We start from the raw sequence: 16,818 nt of genomic DNA on the forward strand, positions 1-16,818 counted from the left end.
GGACAACTCACCGGGGAAGATTGCTGTGACGTGGCTAGCCATGGCTAGCAAAGAGTGGTTGTGGTGGGATGGGATTGAAATTAGAGAGAAAGGATAAGAGGATGAGGGAAGGTGGTGTGGTGGACCCATATGTCGACGGAGAGCCATTGAAAAAGGGTGTGACGCGGCGCGACTGGCCGAGCGTTCGGCCGGCGCCTCGGCCACAAACGTTTCCCTAATTATAAACCCAGCTGAGCTGCTGTGGAAAAGAAACATCATTCTTCAGTGAACTGAACAGTCAGTGAAGCAGCCTCTCGTGTAGGAAGCGCTGCGCGGCTGTGATGGTTCATCCGTTGCATGCCCTCCATGAGCTGCTGCTGCAAGCGAGGTCTCCACATGCGGCCCTAGGACTGGTCTTTGTCCTGCTCGTCTGCCCTCTTCTTGTCCTCCTGGTCGTGCGCGGCCTCGCGACGCCGTCGACGAGAGCCAGAGAAGAGCTGCTGAGCAGGCTGCCTTCTCCCAGCAAGAGGCTCCCCGTCATCGGCCACCTGCACCTCGTTGGCTCCCGCCCGCACATCTCCCTCCGAGACCTCGCTGCAAAGCATGGCCGCGACGGTCTCATGCTCCTCCGCCTCGGCGCCGTCCCGACGCTCGTGGTGTCCTCGCCGAGCGCCGCAGAGGCGGTGTTGCGCACGCATGACCACGTCTTCGCGTCCCGCCCCTACTCCCCGGTCACTGAAATCCTCTTCTACGGCCCCTCGGACGTCGCCTTCTCCCCCTACGGCGAGCACTGGCGGCAGGTCAAGAAGATCGCCACCACGCACCTTCTCACCAACAAGAAGGTCCGCTCCTACCGCCATGCCCGCGAGCACGAGGTGGGTAGCAATGCATCAATTTCTTTTGCATGTTTGCTATCTTTTCAGTTGCCTGAATTTTCTTTATGCGTTCTGTCGATTATTTTGTTTCTTAGATAGATTGTTGTTTTTCTGCTGTCCATGAGATCCGGTCCTCGGACAAGCATGGACAAGCACACACACATCTATCCGATGACTGTGTCATGGGGGCTCTGCGAAAATGGTTTCTCTAGCGCTATCCTTTTTCTTCTCAAATGATAATTGCTACACATGTGATACGAACAATTCCGGCCCTGATGTTTTTTATAACTGAAGTTGCCATCCGAAAAGAGAAAAACAAATTAAAAAAAAACTAGAGTTGCCATCTGAGTCGGAGCGTTATCGGTATCTATTGGTGTGGTTCGTATTAATACTTTTTTTATGCTATGTGGTCCACACTAATAGGATGATGCCAGCTAGGTTCTGTATGGCTGGGCTATCCTGATACAGTATACTGTATTATTTTTTTCTGAGAAACCAGTATACTGTATACTGTACTCCAATCTTAGCTTTTGCAACGTTTGTATTTCAGCGCCAGGCCCCACTACGGTCCCATCACATTCAGCTTTTGAAGCGTCCATATATCTAGGACCGAGCCCAATCACAGGCCCAGAACATTAATTCCGATCCTGCCGACAGTCATCCTTTGCAAGGGGTTGTTTCTTCACCTAAAAAAAAAAGCAAGGGGTGTTTCTTGTTAGGAGCTAGATTATTTAGCTGCTTAATAATATATTTACAACAGTTAATTTAGTATAATTCAAAATTATTATTTTAATTACAGTATATATGTAAAATTTCCAAAAAAAAAGTTATTTCAAACATTAAATTTCACTCGTTTTAGAAAACTATTTTCACGAATTTCAAACATTCTTTTTCAAATTTTGAAAAAAGTTGGCTACAAATATTATTTGAAAAGACCAATTTCAACTTTTTAAAATACTGATTTCAATTATTTTGTAAGAAAGATTTCAATTATTTCAAATGATTGATTTCAATTATTATTTAAAAAGGCCCGTTTTAGTTATTTCAAATAATAGATATTTCAATCAGTTCGTCCACTAAGTTCCAAATCATATACTATTCTCCAAATCAACTCAAAAATCTGTTACCTAGGAGAAAAAATGTTGGAAAAGGTGGGTTCTCCGGCGCCCTTCAGCATCCATGGCGGTGCCCATGCTTCAGATGTGGCTGGTGGGGAGTTGAGAGCTAAAAGGCTGGCGATGGTCGAGGAGATGATGACCTAATACGGTGAGACAAGCCAAGATGCAACCAGATCCGTCACCGGGACACCCGTAGAGCTCCATGCCGTGCCGCTAGTCGCTGCTGGGCGCTCTGGGTGTCTAGGCATCGCAGCACATCCGCTTGTTGCTGGTCGCTGAGGGTCCTTGCGCACGCGGCAGAGCTACTGCCATTGGAAGAGTCGGATTCGGCGTTGGCTGGCGACGCGCCGCCAACTGCTGGTTTTGGATCAAGTGAATATTCTGCTAAAAAAGTGTTGTGTACACGATCCCTTCATGCAAATTTACCACTCCCTTCGTTTCTAAATATAAGACATTTTAAAGATTCTAATATGAACTACATATGAAGCAAAATAAGCGAATCTACACTCTAAAATATGTTTGTATAGATCCGCATGTATTCCACAGTGAAATTTCTAAAATATCTTATATTTAGGAACGGAGGAGTATATCGTGGTGTCTGGTGTCCACTAGTTGTATGATTGTGTTCATTTTGTATAGCTGAAAACGAGGAATAATAGCTGGCAAATAGACGATTCTTGAAGCAGATGCGGACGGCAGATTTTTTTACCGCTACGTGCCGGCGCGTCTAGAAATAAGTTTGCGCACATGCGCACATGCACATGCTCGCTCCCGTGTGTGGAAGAGAGGGACTATCTTTTTATGGTTCATCTCGAACCTTATTATTTCATTTAATTCTTATTGATGTTTGTACTCTTGTAAAGTATGGTACAGTGCAATTGTATAACTCAATATTTCTGGTTCTTTTTCACATCTCCATCGCATGTTTTTTCTGTAACTTTATTCCTACTGTACTTTTTTGTATAGAATCATTATTTAGACATTTTTTGGTTATTCTTTACAAATATTTGTGTATTAGTGTTGCCATCTAAGTATTTATCATCTTGCTTTCTAAATCTTTTTGTACACTTTGGGAGCAGCACTACCTCCTAGTTTTGTTTTCTTGCATTACTGAATTATGCCCCCCTACAAAAAAATATCCATTTATTATTCAATCATTCCTTCTCGAGTTTCATTTACATATTTATCTGTTTTTGACTAGTTATTTTTCAATTTTGTGAACTCGTGGGAATATGTTCCTAATTATTTATTGGTTGTTGGTTTACATGACCAATCGCGACGATATTTTTCTAAGCGGGGTAAGAAGACTTGGAATCTTCTATCTTTTCCTTCAATATTGAGATTATTCTATTATGCATATAGTATATTTTCTCCATGGGTTTGGCTAAGTCTTAGAAAACTCATGTTCTTCGTCTCAGTTGGTTTCTTGTTCAATTATAATGTTTTGATTATTAAATTTTTGCATATTGCAATGATGGGCTCCAACTCGTCACATAGATTAATTAAGTATTTGAGAGCTTTTAAGCATTTTTATAGGAGAGAGAGAGAGAGAGAGAGAGAGAGAGAGAGAGAGAGTAAGGGTCTCAATCTAAGTGATGTGACATGATGCATGAGCCATCTCAGTTATATAGATTCAATTTCTACTTAAATTGTTTGAATGAGAGTTTGGCTAATTTGTACTTTGTTATTACATATTACTCCCTTCATTCCAAAATATAAGACCGTTTAGAGATTTGAATATAGACTACATACGGAGCAAAATGAGTGAATCTGCAATCTAAAATATGTCTATATACATCTGTATATAGTCCTACTGAAATCTTTAAAAATGATTATATTTAGAAATGGAGGGAGTATGTTATAGTGCAAACCCTATGTAATATGTGTGCAAAGCTTGAATTTTGGCATTTTTCTTCTTCGAAAATATTGTAGTCTTATTACTTTTGTTTCATGTTATACCAAAGTGATACTACTCCATGTATTAAATCTACTACAATACGTTTTTGTGTGGCTTTTTTAGGTAATTGTGTTGGTTTTTCATGTTATAGTATCCTATTGTTTTCTTTGTGCATGAATCATTTGAGCCCAAGAGTTGAAGTATGCTCACCATTAGGGAAAATCATTGTTCATAGTCCTTTTATGGCCAAGGGACACCATGTTTAGACAAATTGATAGTTCTTAAATGAAAATTAATCTAAAGGCTAGTAAATAAGTTACTAAAATATTAAAAAAATAGGCAAATTAAATATGGACAACTTACTTGTATATTGCACCATGCATGAATGCACGCTATCCACATCATCAGTTGTGCCAAAATTAATTATTCTGAATTCACAGGTGAGATTGGTTGTGGCCAAGATCCGCGATGGGGCCTCCAAATGTACCGCCATCGACATGAGTGACCTTCTCAACGCCTTCACCAATGACATTGTGTGTCATGCTGTGTCAGGAAAGCTTTTTAGGGAACAAGGTCATAACAAACTCTTCCGAGAGCTCGTCGAGGCCAACTCATTTCTCCTGGGTGGATTCAACCTAGAGGACTACTTCCCGATGTTGGTGAAGCTGGACATCATCAAGAGGATGGTTTGCGCGAAGGCCCAGCAGGTGAACAAGATGTGGGACAACCTGCTCAATAACATCATCAATGAGCATGCAAGCAAGTCGGCGGCAGAACACAACAGCGAGGACAACGACTTCACCGATGTGTTGCTTTCTATCCAACAAGAGTACAAACTCACGAGAGATCATATTAAGGCTCAGTTAGAGGTATGTATCACCTCACAAGTAAAAACAACAACTACACATTAACACATATAGCTTATATGTTGTTGATTTGATTCTTACATATGGTTCTGTATGTATATGTAGAGCATGTTCGAAGCTGGCACTGATACAACATTCATAGTGTTAGAATATGCAATGGTCCAGCTCATGCAAAACCCCCACCTCATGAAAAAGCTACAAGCTGAGGTGAGGAGCACTATACCCAAGGGCAAAGAAATGGTTACTGAAGATGATCTCAATAGTTTGGCCTACCTAAAGGCGGTCATCAAAGAGACACTCCGGCTCCATATGCCTGGGCCGCTCCTCATACCCCACCTCTCCATGGCTGACTGCAACATAAAGGGCTACATGATACCATCAGGAATACGTGTCATCGTTAACAGTTGGGCTCTTTCAAGGGATCCTAGCAGTTGGGAGCACGCGGATGAGTTCATGCCTGAGCGATTTATGGAATGCGGTAGCGCCGCGGCTATGGACTATAAGGGAAATGATTTCCTCTACTTGCCATTTGGTACCGGGCGAAGGATTTGCCCAGGTATCAACTTTGCGATTGCGACCATTGAAATCATGCTAGCGAATCTAATGTACCACTTCAACTGGAAGCTACCAGTGGAGTTGATGGAAGGTGGTATCGATATGACTGAAGTATTTGGGATGACAGTGCACCGGAAGGAGAAGCTCCTCCTTGTTCCCGTAGTGCCACACGATTAATACATTGGTCCATTGTATTGTGTGTACGCAGCAGATTGAGTACCTACCTTAATAGTATCATGAATGTGGCTTTTTGGAATTCTTGTTAAGCACAAGTGTAATCAGTAATTAAAGAACACACTGAATTAAATTGATTATCATATTTCTAACTGGCAATTAACACTACTGCATAAACGGTCATATTCGATGTTTGATATGTGCCAAAAGTCTACGGAAGTGTTCTTCTTGGAAATATTCAACACTACATTGCATAAATGTTGTAGTCAGATAGAGACAACTGTGCTTAGTTCCTCGAGTCACTGTCAAATAGTATTTTCTTACACTCTATTTTCCTTCACCAAAGTAATTGACATGTCTGATATCATCAAGCTTGGCCACTAACAATAGCTTCGGCCGTATATCAGGGATATGCCTCACATGATCGAGCACTAACCTACAACGTGTGTTTGTTTCAATAGTGCCCTTAAGGACATTTTTTTGACAACCCAAAGTCTCTCAACCTCAAGAACCAGTGATTCTACTCGTGTATGATGGGAGGTGCTCTCATTGTGATGTGTTGTGGAAGGGTGCACCTGAATCAATAGTCCAACTCATGGCATCATCATGAGAAACAATATATCACTATTCATCTTCAGTGACTAAGGAGTCCTCACATTGTCAATCATGGTGGAACTACTCTCACACGCTTTATTCGGTTTCTTTGTATATTTATCCTCGCCGGGCCCTTTTTTATATTTCTTCGGCTCACACTTTTGTGTCCTAGCTTGATGAAGGCACGACCACGGACGTGCCCATGATTTGTTCCAAACTTTTATGATGCAAGAAGCTCCAATATCCACCAATAGAAAATACTCCCAATTACATGAGATGTACGCATAACCTGAAACTGGGGTAACAACAACCAAAGGACAATCTCTCAACACGCGAGAAACCTCCCGTTGAAGTAGACGTAACTAGCTCGCAACCCATCAAACACGACAGACCTTGAGACAAGTGTTATTTTCACACAGAAAATTCATATGAAATAAATAAAGACGACACCCAAAGAAAGCGGCTTAATAATCAGGGCCCGCCCTGAGGGGGGCAGGGGACAGCTGCCCCGGCCAGGGTTGGTAGTCTAGGAAGTAGGAGAACGTCCCGTATAGCCCACGCCTACACAAGACGTCTCTTTCCGATCCTGATTCAGGTTAAGCCCGGCCGACTGGCCGCGATCGGGAGTCGCAGGTGGAGTTGCGATGCGCCGATGCCGAGTCGCCGATGAAGTCCACATCTTTGTTCTCCGGTCATCTGGTCTCCAAGTCCTTTGTAGCACTCGCACAAGCGCACTGACGCATGTTCGCCTGCTTGCCAATGGACATCGCTTCAACGCCGAGCGCCTGATCAAAGCTAATACCAGTGGATCCATAGAAGGTAAGAAGGGCAGGGATCCAGAGCTGCAAGGGGGCACCACGCATGGCCGGCCGGCTGCTCTCACCCGCACGAATAAGCATGAGCGGCGATGGTGTAAGGAAGAAAGGTTAGTTTACTCCCAGTATCTAATTCTGATTGCGCCTTAACTCTAGTTGTGACATTAATAAATTGGTGGGCATAAAAACTATAGAAGTGGAATGAATTGTAGAAGTTACAAACATCAACAGTTAATTAGGAAATTTTCAATTATCCATTTGTACTTGGCAGACATCATGAATAGGAAAAGAGCCAATTCGTAAAACAAAAAACCAAGTCAATTGGTTAGGTCCTAGGCATGTGAACATCATGCTTATAGTCTAGCCCCCTCCATGCCCATTTTTTGGCTCCGTCCTGGACGTACTACTGTGTCCACCACCACCACCAGCGTAGGCTTGCTCAAGCCACCTCCTTCTTTGTCGGTGCCGCCATTCCAACCATCACTACTATCCCTCTTTTTCGGCCTAGCCCTCCCCCCATCACACGTCTACCTCTGACTCCCCGCTACCTGCGACGACGTGGGCAATGACCAGGTGCTGTGGTCAGCTACATCACTCCTGTCCTTCCCTCACGTTCTTCTTTAGGAAGATCGACTGACGCCAATGCCATTTTCAGGAAACCGTCGTTTGGAAGACGCACAATTTTATTGTCGTGATGTTTATATTAAGGGGCCCCGAGATTGATTGCCTAAAATCTATAATATATCCTGCTCAACACATTGATGGCCGGCTCCCTAGATGACATTGCCACTTGATCGCCGCGACCAACCTTAGCTCTGAATACCACTTGATGATACACAAATTAGCGAGACGCTAATTTGTGCATGTAGATGGCCCGATCTTTCATGGCGATGCTTGATCAACTGTTCTTCTGCCTAGTCCCTCCTACAACCTCCAGTAATAATCTTCACCCGTGTACGAAAATACATGAACAAAAATAATGATTCCCTCGGATCAGCATGTATGCGTTGATATGATGATCAACCCTCTGTCACTAGCAAATTTTCACGATGGGAAAATCACAGATGGCACTCAAGATATGGCCACCCAAAACCTGGACGTTTTGTTGTGTTCATAACTTCATGAATAACTCCAAGTAAATCATCGAGTGAGGTTGCTACTAAAGTTAGACTAACATAGTCAAGCAAGGAAAGTTTATTCGAGGATGTGGGAAGAAAATGAAATGTTTAAGTATATTGCGCTAAAGTAGAGATAGCAAAAAAACATGAGATATGCAAACCTGGTTCTAGCTTCATTAGCGATGGAGATACAATATGCAGGAGGGTCAAAATTACAAAGCAGACGAAACTCAGGCAGGAAGTCGTATGTATCCATACAAACCCAGTTAAACCAAGAGATAAAATATTGTGCAGTTTAAATCAGCTTGTCAAGGGACACAATCAACAGCCTAAGGAGGAGGAAGGCATCAGCGAGGTTGTTCTTTTTCACACTCGTTGTGTCATAAAGGAACGGTGTGCCAATTTGACGATCGATGAGAGTACTGCAGTCAACATGATGAGCATTGAGATGGTGGAAAAATTGGGGCTGAATATTGCGCCTCTTGAAAGATCATACACTCTCAAGTGTATTGAGTGCATGCTCTAGCTAATGCAACCAAAAAACCGATCTGATGAAAGAGACTGGGCAATACATTTATACGTCAACATTTACCCATACGTGTGGCTCCTTCAGGCCTAAATGTGGACCAAAAGTGGCTGCAATTTAATTTTGTCAGCCGGGTCTTGAAATCAAGACCTCTTGGCTCTGATACCATATTGAGTGCATGCTCTAGACAATTCAACCAAAAAACCGATCTGATGGAAACAACTAGGAAATACATTTATACGTCAACAAGTGGTTCAAAAGTGAATCAAAATTACGCATCGGACTTTGAAATTTTTACTTTCGGGAAAATATTGTTGTGAGGAATTTTTTGCACGTTTGCCATGTGCCCATGGTGTCGTGCCATCTACTACTTGGGAACCCATGGCGCAAATGTGTTAGGGCTGTTCGGAATTCCAAGAAAAATAGTTACTCTCTATCATGGAAGGGCCAACAAATTTGTTGTATTCCTATGCCAGTAGATGTGTTCATGATAGATTGGAAATGTCATTTGCGAAAAAAGAAGAGAAGAGCAAGAATAAATAAAGAAAAAAGTTGATGCACCGAATGAAGGGCTAAATCTCTTGGTGAAGAAGGTGCAAGGGGATGGTCATGCTAAGGGACAACGGTGGAGTGTTTGTAATACACAGTGCGTCATGAAGGGATGTGCATGTAAGATGATAATTGACGGTGGCAACTTTACCAATGCCATTAGCAAGGATCTTGTGCTGGCTTTGGGTTTGTCCATGTGGCAGCACACCTAGCCGCACCATGTAGGCTGGCTATATAACTCTAAAATATTAAATATCACACATAAGGTACGTGAACATTTTGTGGTTAGTGCTTATATTGACAAGGTGGACTGTGATGTTGTGTCAATGGATGCGTGCCGGTTACTATTCGGAAGATCGTGGTAGTTTGATCATGATGCAATGCATGCCTGAAAATCCAACACTGATACATTCATGCATGATGGAAAGAAGCACATGTTGAAACAGATGGTGGACAGTGCAATTACTACAGACACACAAGTTCTAGGGAAGGAGTTGGCTTTGAAATTTAGCTCAAAACCGAGGACGGTTTTGTTTCAAAAAAGGGAGGGTGATACGAACTTCTCATCAAACATTGTCATGATAGATCGGGCCGTCTACATGCACAAATTAGCTACTCGCTGAGTGTGTGCTTCATCACAGCTTGCCACACATTTAAAGCAAGTACATTCCTTTTTTTGTATTGACTTTGATATCCCCCCAGACTAATCTATGGCTTGCTAAAATCTTGCACCATACGAAAGAGGCTCCATCCTCATCATTTTCCTTCTTTCTGCCTTCTTCATCTTGCATGACGATCTACACCATCTCTAGTGCCAACCTATCATTTGCACATAAATTGCTAAGTGAGACAACAAGTGTGTCCCAACTGTTAGGCATGGAATACAATAGCAACAATTATTTGGGAAACTTGTGATTGTACTACCATACCACTACGCCTTCTTTCATACGTCCATTTTTGCATCAAAGTTCATGCAGGCAAACTTCTCTATTTGTTTCTCCCCAATAAAAGAAAATTTGAACTCTAAACTTTGCAGATCAATATCACACAATTACTACCATGTACAGATACGTTTTTGGATTATTTTGGTGCCAATGAATATGTTTAAAATGGCACAACTCATTTGAAATTTGATAAATTTATGTTTCATAAAAGAAATTGGAAACATTTTACACATTGAGTGACACATGTGTATAGTAGACCTAGAAAGTTTCATGGTTAGATATTCTCTTGTTTGGAAGACACAAGCAAGAATAATTTCTATATAAGGATAGCATGAATCTTGATGCAAACTGAATGGTCTAGATAGAAGGTGTAGCTACATGGGTCTATAAAAAATCCACTCTCTAGTGCTTTCACCTCATCTTCAAACTTAATTTCCCTGGCCAAGAATTGATAATGTGGTATTGGAAGACATTCAAGTGCTCAATTGCACTTTTCCATCTTGGTAATCCTTGTACATTGATGTCTCCTTCTACTCCAACTTCCGCCAAATTTCATATGTATTTGTGTCATTTGCAACATGATGAAACATATTGTGGTGCAACATGGTGTAAAATTTTATACCAAGTACAAAAATCAAGCGAACATCATCGGATTTTCCTCCGACAGAAGCCATGCAAGAGGCAGGTGAAGAGTGCTGGGCGAAAATAAGGAGATGGCTAGCCTTGAAGGAAAGTGCTGAGAGGAGGAAGAAAACCACAACCTTGAGCCAGCCGATGTAGAAATGTCATATAGTATATATGTTCACCAATGATGAAACACGCCAACTAGTAGGAAACGGGTCAGTAGTCCCGATTTGTAAGGGACTTTAGTGCCGGTTGTGCAACCAGGACAAAGAAATCGGGACTAAAGGCCCCTCTTTTTAGTCCCGGTCATGCCATGAATCGGGACTAAAGGGGCTCCATGTGGCCGCTGCGGGGCGCTCAGGCAGGAGGACCTTTAGTCCCGGTTGGCGGCCTTTTAGTCCTGGTTGGTGACACCAACCAGGACTAAAAGGCCGCCACGCATCAGGCTTTGCGAGCACTGGGGTTTAGGATTTTTTTGAAAGGAGGGGTTTAGGGGTTTCATTTTGTGTTTCCTCCTTTTCCTTTTCTGTTTACCATTAAATCTTTTACATTTGGGGTTTTCATTTTTATTTTATGTTTTCCATTCAACTCGACGCTAACTACTACATATAGCCATGAAGGAACCATTACACAACATCGTCATGAATATAGAGAGAAGTGACCTCTCTTTCTCGGTGCTTGGTCGAACAACACGTTCATGCATATATATAATATAACATCTCTTACGATCCCTCATATCTAATTACCAAAATTGCATTTCAAATCCCGATGTTATCCTCCATCTGTAGGTATGACCTCCTCAAGAAAGAATCCCGCCAATTCCTCTTGAATTGCTCGTATGCGATCCTTCGGTAGGAGTTCGTCCCGCTTCCGTTGGATCTAATTTAAATAAGGCGGTCAATATATATTTGGGAATATTGTTTAAAGAAGGCGGTCAGCTTGTGAATGAAACTCAACACAATTGATGGTAACAAAATAAAATTGTGAATATTGTTTACGTAGTCAAGTTGTAGTAAAGATCTGCCCTTCTCACATGTCATGTGGCGAATGAACTCGCAAACGTAGTATCCACATAAATTATTCCCGGCTTCCTGCCTCAAGCACTTTACGAGAATAGAGTTCAATCAAAATAATAATCAAGCATGATAATGATATTGAAACTAGAATCAATGAGAGATGCACGAAACTAGCTAGTACTACTTACTTTGGGGTGTCGAAATTGCAGCTCCTTTTCCATTTACCCCTAGCGTGCTTGGTGAACTGTTTCCAAACCCTTCCCGGCAATGAAAATGAATAAATAAGTTATTAATTACTTGATATCAGGAAATGAATGAAAGTTGCCGATATAGTTCGACAATAATTGAACTTACTTGATAATCAAGCATTTCACTCATGTCCGCCCACTTCGTAGGGTCTTTACGTCTTGAGTCCAAGACAATTACTACTCCCACATCAAGCTGAATGACTAGCAGAATAAAGTGAAATCTGCGCACGCATAACTCATCAATTACACTTAACCTCGAGTAAGCGAAACCGAATGTGCACAAGACAGTAACACTCACTTGAAGTTGTAAGGAAATAGTATTTCCATTCTGGTTTGTTGTCCAATTAACGCCTTTTGTAAGTTTTTCGCTGTATCATCGGCATTGTGTTAATGAACCCAATGTCATTGATTTTTCCTCTTTTGCATTCGAGAATCTTCAATCTGCATAATATAGTGAGGATAATTATACATGCAATGAACGAGCTGAGTTAGAGACTTAATTACAGAAATAATACTTACAAACAATAGCAACTGACGATAGTTTTGTCGAGGTCGTCTTGATTATATAACTGAAATAATTCATCAAATTCAATGTACATCGCCTCGACTTCATTGAAGTAATATTCATCTTTAATTCCCACGTTGATATTGTTGCTCCCTTCCTCGCAGGATTTCATGTACCACTGATGCATCTTTGCATTTGTGTTGTTAGATGCAGGAGATCCTCAGGTCTGACGAGATGCTTCCCGTGCTCGTATCTAAAGGCTAACTCAGCCATAGGTAACTCTGCCTCCTCGCCTAAGTATTCACCAAGAGTGAAACCAAGATCATCGGCCGCTACCCCGGATCATTAGCAATGTCGGTAAACACCTTGAGCGGGGGGCACGATTCGTTTTTCTGTTCGCCGAGCCGGGGAATTGTTTTGCCACTTGCACTACTGCTACTTCCCGACTGCTTCACTTCCTTATATGTCTTTACAATATAGCGGTCATAATTTGATAGCAGCGGATGCGGTGGTGGTCGCGTAAGGTTATGCAGAGAACCATTTGCTTTTACCAGATCTATTTTCTCCTTGGATCTGGACGAGTCGGTGCAAGATGGCGTTTCACATCGGCAGCCACGACCTTGTCGAGTTCCTCATCACTCAGTTTGTATGCTAACTTGGCATTAGCCTTCTTTATGCTTCTATCTGCTCTAGATTTCTTCGCATATGTACCACTAGCCGCCCCAACGGCGGTTCTCTTCCGCCGGGGCTGAGGCGACGGAGGAGGTGGAGTCTGCTGACGTCGAGGCGAAGTCTGCTGAGGGGCCTCCTCCGGCCGAGTCTACTAACGCGGCGAAGTCTGCTGAGGCGGCGGGGATAGAGCTGGATTGCTACTGTGAGGAGTCTGTTGAGGGGCTTCCTGAGGCGGAGTCTGCTGGCACAGTGTCAAATGTGTAAGCACGATGTGTTCCTTTCTCCATAGAATGGTAGTCCTTCTGGCAGTACCCAGTGCAGTCTCCTGTTCACCTGTAGGGAAATCAAGCTCCAGCTCCTCAAATCCGTTCATAACTTCATCCATCCCGACAACAGCATAGCCATCTGAAATCGGAGTGCAATGGTGAGTTGCATCAGGTGCACGGGGTAAGACAAAGCCGACCGCCACCTTTGGAAGCTTCTTGTTTATTATTTTCAGTAACTTCTCAAATCCCTTGTCAAATAAAACATTCTCTGCCTTCCATTGCAGAAATTCTAGTGTGGTACCGAACTTTGTGTTGCCATCTTCGCAATTTGGGTAAAACCATTTTTTGTGATCCTCTCTAACATGCGACCGAACTTCAGCTTCTCCCTTTCACTTTCGCATTCTCTCTGTGCATCATGCGGGCACATCTGGCGCCTCTTGATCTTCAGCTTCCCCCGTTGCAGTATCACCGTATTAGGGGAACATAGGATAGTTGTCACCATCCTCTTCTTCTTCATTGTCTTCCATCATAACCCCTCTTTCTCCGTGCTTGATCCAAAAATTATTGTGGGGCATGAAACCGGATTTAAGCAGGTGGAAGTGAAGGGTTTTCGAGGAAGTGTAATCCTTCGTATTCTCACAGACAGTATATGGACAATACATAAAACCATTCTGCCTGTTTGCCTCAGCCACATCGATAAAATTATGCAGGCCCGTAATATACTCGGAAGTGCATCGGTCACCGTACATCCATTGTCGGTTCATCTGCATGCATTATATAATTAAGTATATCAAAAACCATTACAGAACATCATGAATAGAAACATGACCAAATTAATACAAGTTCATCATCACATTAAAACCAAAGTACAGTAGTGATCAAATGCGATTACTGAAAAAATAAATACAGAAAGTTCATACATAGTTCTCATAGAACAACATACAACTATCTAGAGGATCTAATTAAAACATACATTGAAACTAACATACAACTATGTAAAACATTTTAATGCAACAACAAATCCAACAAAATCACAACTAGAGTAACAATTGATCAAATAACATAATGATAGCAAGCCTCTTTATCAATGACATATTTTCTAATCTTCCTAATCATCAAGCGCATTGCATCCATCTGAATCTTGTGTAGATCTACAACATCGGGAACATGCAACTCCAATCTCATCTTCTCTTCTTCAATTCTATTCATTTTTTCTTTCAAATATTTTTTTCTTTTTCAACTAACCTCTCAACAAGAGGGTCGGTTGGAATTTTCGGTTCACATACCTCCTAGATAAAAACATCTATGTCAAGTTGGTCGGCATAATTGTCATAAATACTAAATGAAACAAATAGTTATAAAAGATAATATACCACGTCCGAATCATAGACCGGACGAGAGCCGATGGGGGCGGATATCAAAACCATGGCACTATATAATAACAAAAAATAATACAAGTTAGAAAAGTATACAAGTAGCTATCTAAATCATACAAGTAAGAATTTTTTCGGCTAAAAAAGACAAGAACAGGATGCTCACCACGGTGGTGCCGGCGACCGGGCGATCGACGACGATGAGGATGGGAATGGGGACGGGACGACACCTACACATGTGCAAACTCTAAGAAGTTAATTTGAGCTCAAATTGTGCATCTAAATCAAATAAACTCCCACATACACACCCCCACTAAAACCCACAAACCACTCTACTTCTAGAGCATGAAATGAGCTAAACTAGCAATGAGAGATAAAATGATGAAGTTGCTAACCTTTTAGAACACTTGGATAGTTGATGCATCGCCAAATCTAGACAAAACTTGGGGAAAATGGAGCTCGAAGGAAGAATAGAGGAGAAAGCTTAAGTGTGGCTCGGGCATTTCATCGAACACCTTGTGTTCATAGGAAGGAAGAACAGAGTAGCGCACACACCTCCCACCTTCTACGGACAAAAAACAGAGGAGAGGGCGGGCAGGGGTGAGGATATATATAGGCAAAACTTTAGTCCCGGTTGGTGTCTAAAACCAGGATTAAAGGCCTTCCCTTTGGACCCAGTTCCAGACACTAACCGGGACTAAAGGGCATCACGCCTGCCACAAACCCTTTAGCCCCGGTTGGTGTCTGGAACCGGGACTAAAGGCCCCACTCGAATCGGGACTAATGCCTGCCAAGCCCCGGCCGGCGTCCTAGCCGCTCGAATCGGGACTGATGGTCACATTAATCCCGGTTCGTAACGTGACCAGGACTAATGCTCCGATCCGGCTAGAACCAAAACCATATTTTCTACTAGTGGCCTTACTTGAACCAATAAATGAATCACCCTGGGGTAGCACTAGCAGTACTATGATCGACACTTCACACACTCCTATGGAAATTACAATTTCTCGACCTTAATTTGTGAATAATTAAGTGCAGCCTACTATGGATAGGTGTGAGTTTGAACGGTTGTGCTCTTTTTCACTGAGTTGGCTAGGCTAGTCTCTCTCTCTCTCTCTCTCTCACTCTCACTCTTTGCCACGGCATCCTGGTTCTTGGTGGTATGTTCCTTCTGGCAAATATGGGATGCAATTCGCCAGAGGTGAAATCGGATAGCTTCTTTGTAGTTGAATGAGTTAATTTGATGGATGAATATTTGGGACCTAATGCCGCCGTTGTTGCTAAATGTAAGCAGCGCTATCTCTCGATTCCTCAAAGTTATCTTTCAAACATTGTTTTAGAGAAGCGAATCAGGTGGCTGATGAGTTAGCAAGACACTCCTTTACTATTAGATCTCCTAGTTCTTTGGATGTTGTTATCCCTGATTTATTTCTCTTTTTCTTGTAAACGATATTACTATTATATAAGAAATAAATCTAGTTACTGTAAAAAAATGTCACGTCTAGTTAGCATTTGCTTTGGCACGAGCTGCAACCTGTGCACGAGCGGTGCATACTTTGGATGGGCCATAGATGCACACGTTTGCATCAGACTGTTTTTCGCTTGCGAATTAACCTATGGTTGAGATGGTTAGATGGACAGTGGTATTTCCAGCCCACTAGGGTTCAAATCATGGTGCTCGCATTTATCCTGGGTTTATTTTTGAATTTTCGGTGATATGCTTTCAGTAAGAGGAGATGTTCCCGTCGAATACAAGGCGCCTACGATGACTTTGTAAAATCTTCAGATGATATGGGTGAGTATATAAGCGCTTGCATCTGTACTGTGTTGAAAAATGACTGTTTTTCGCTTCCGTTTAGCGTCGTGGTACACACGTTGCGAAGCTCACGGGATGGTGTGAGACTACCGGACCGTGGCGCAGGAGCAGGATCCCTATGGGCCGTGTTTTCTCTTCTGTAAAAGGAAGAAAATCCAGACAAGATTACACGGCACCAAAACAAAATTCTTCTTTTTTTAGTTGGACAAGTCTCTTCTCTTTCTTCATTCTTCTTCTCACCATGGAAGGAAAAGCCCTTTTTCTAGATTGGACGGAAAGAATCTCTCT

The 16,818-nt window shown here is 42.4% G+C and overlaps 1 protein-coding gene across 1 annotated transcript; it reads left to right on the plus strand.

Moving 5' to 3' along the window:
• The first annotated feature begins 200 nt into the window (after positions 1-200).
• On the plus strand, positions 201-5,609 carry LOC119352895 (indole-2-monooxygenase-like). Its single transcript, XM_037619488.1, has 3 exons — positions 201-854; positions 4,310-4,738; positions 4,841-5,609. Exons 1-3 carry the CDS (start codon positions 321-323, stop codon positions 5,465-5,467), a joined length of 1,590 nt encoding a protein of 529 aa, XP_037475385.1. The 5' UTR covers positions 201-320; the 3' UTR covers positions 5,468-5,609.
• Positions 5,610-16,818: the final 11,209 nt, after the last annotated feature.

This window comes from Triticum dicoccoides, chromosome 2A, assembly GCF_002162155.2.
Source record: "Triticum dicoccoides isolate Atlit2015 ecotype Zavitan chromosome 2A, WEW_v2.0, whole genome shotgun sequence".
In the NCBI taxonomy this organism is placed as follows: Eukaryota; Viridiplantae; Streptophyta; class Magnoliopsida; order Poales; family Poaceae; genus Triticum; species Triticum dicoccoides.

Excerpts from the sequence above, each read along its gene's own strand:
- LOC119352895 (XM_037619488.1), top strand. The coding sequence starts at position 321 with ATGGTTCATCCGTTGCATGCCCTCCATGAGCTGCTGCTGCAAGCGAGG. Across the intron at positions 855-4,309 it reads GCCATGCCCGCGAGCACGAG|GTGAGATTGGTTGTGGCCAA; the intron begins GTGGGTAGCAAT and ends CTGAATTCACAG. Across the intron at positions 4,739-4,840 it reads ATATTAAGGCTCAGTTAGAG|AGCATGTTCGAAGCTGGCAC; the intron begins GTATGTATCACC and ends ATGTATATGTAG.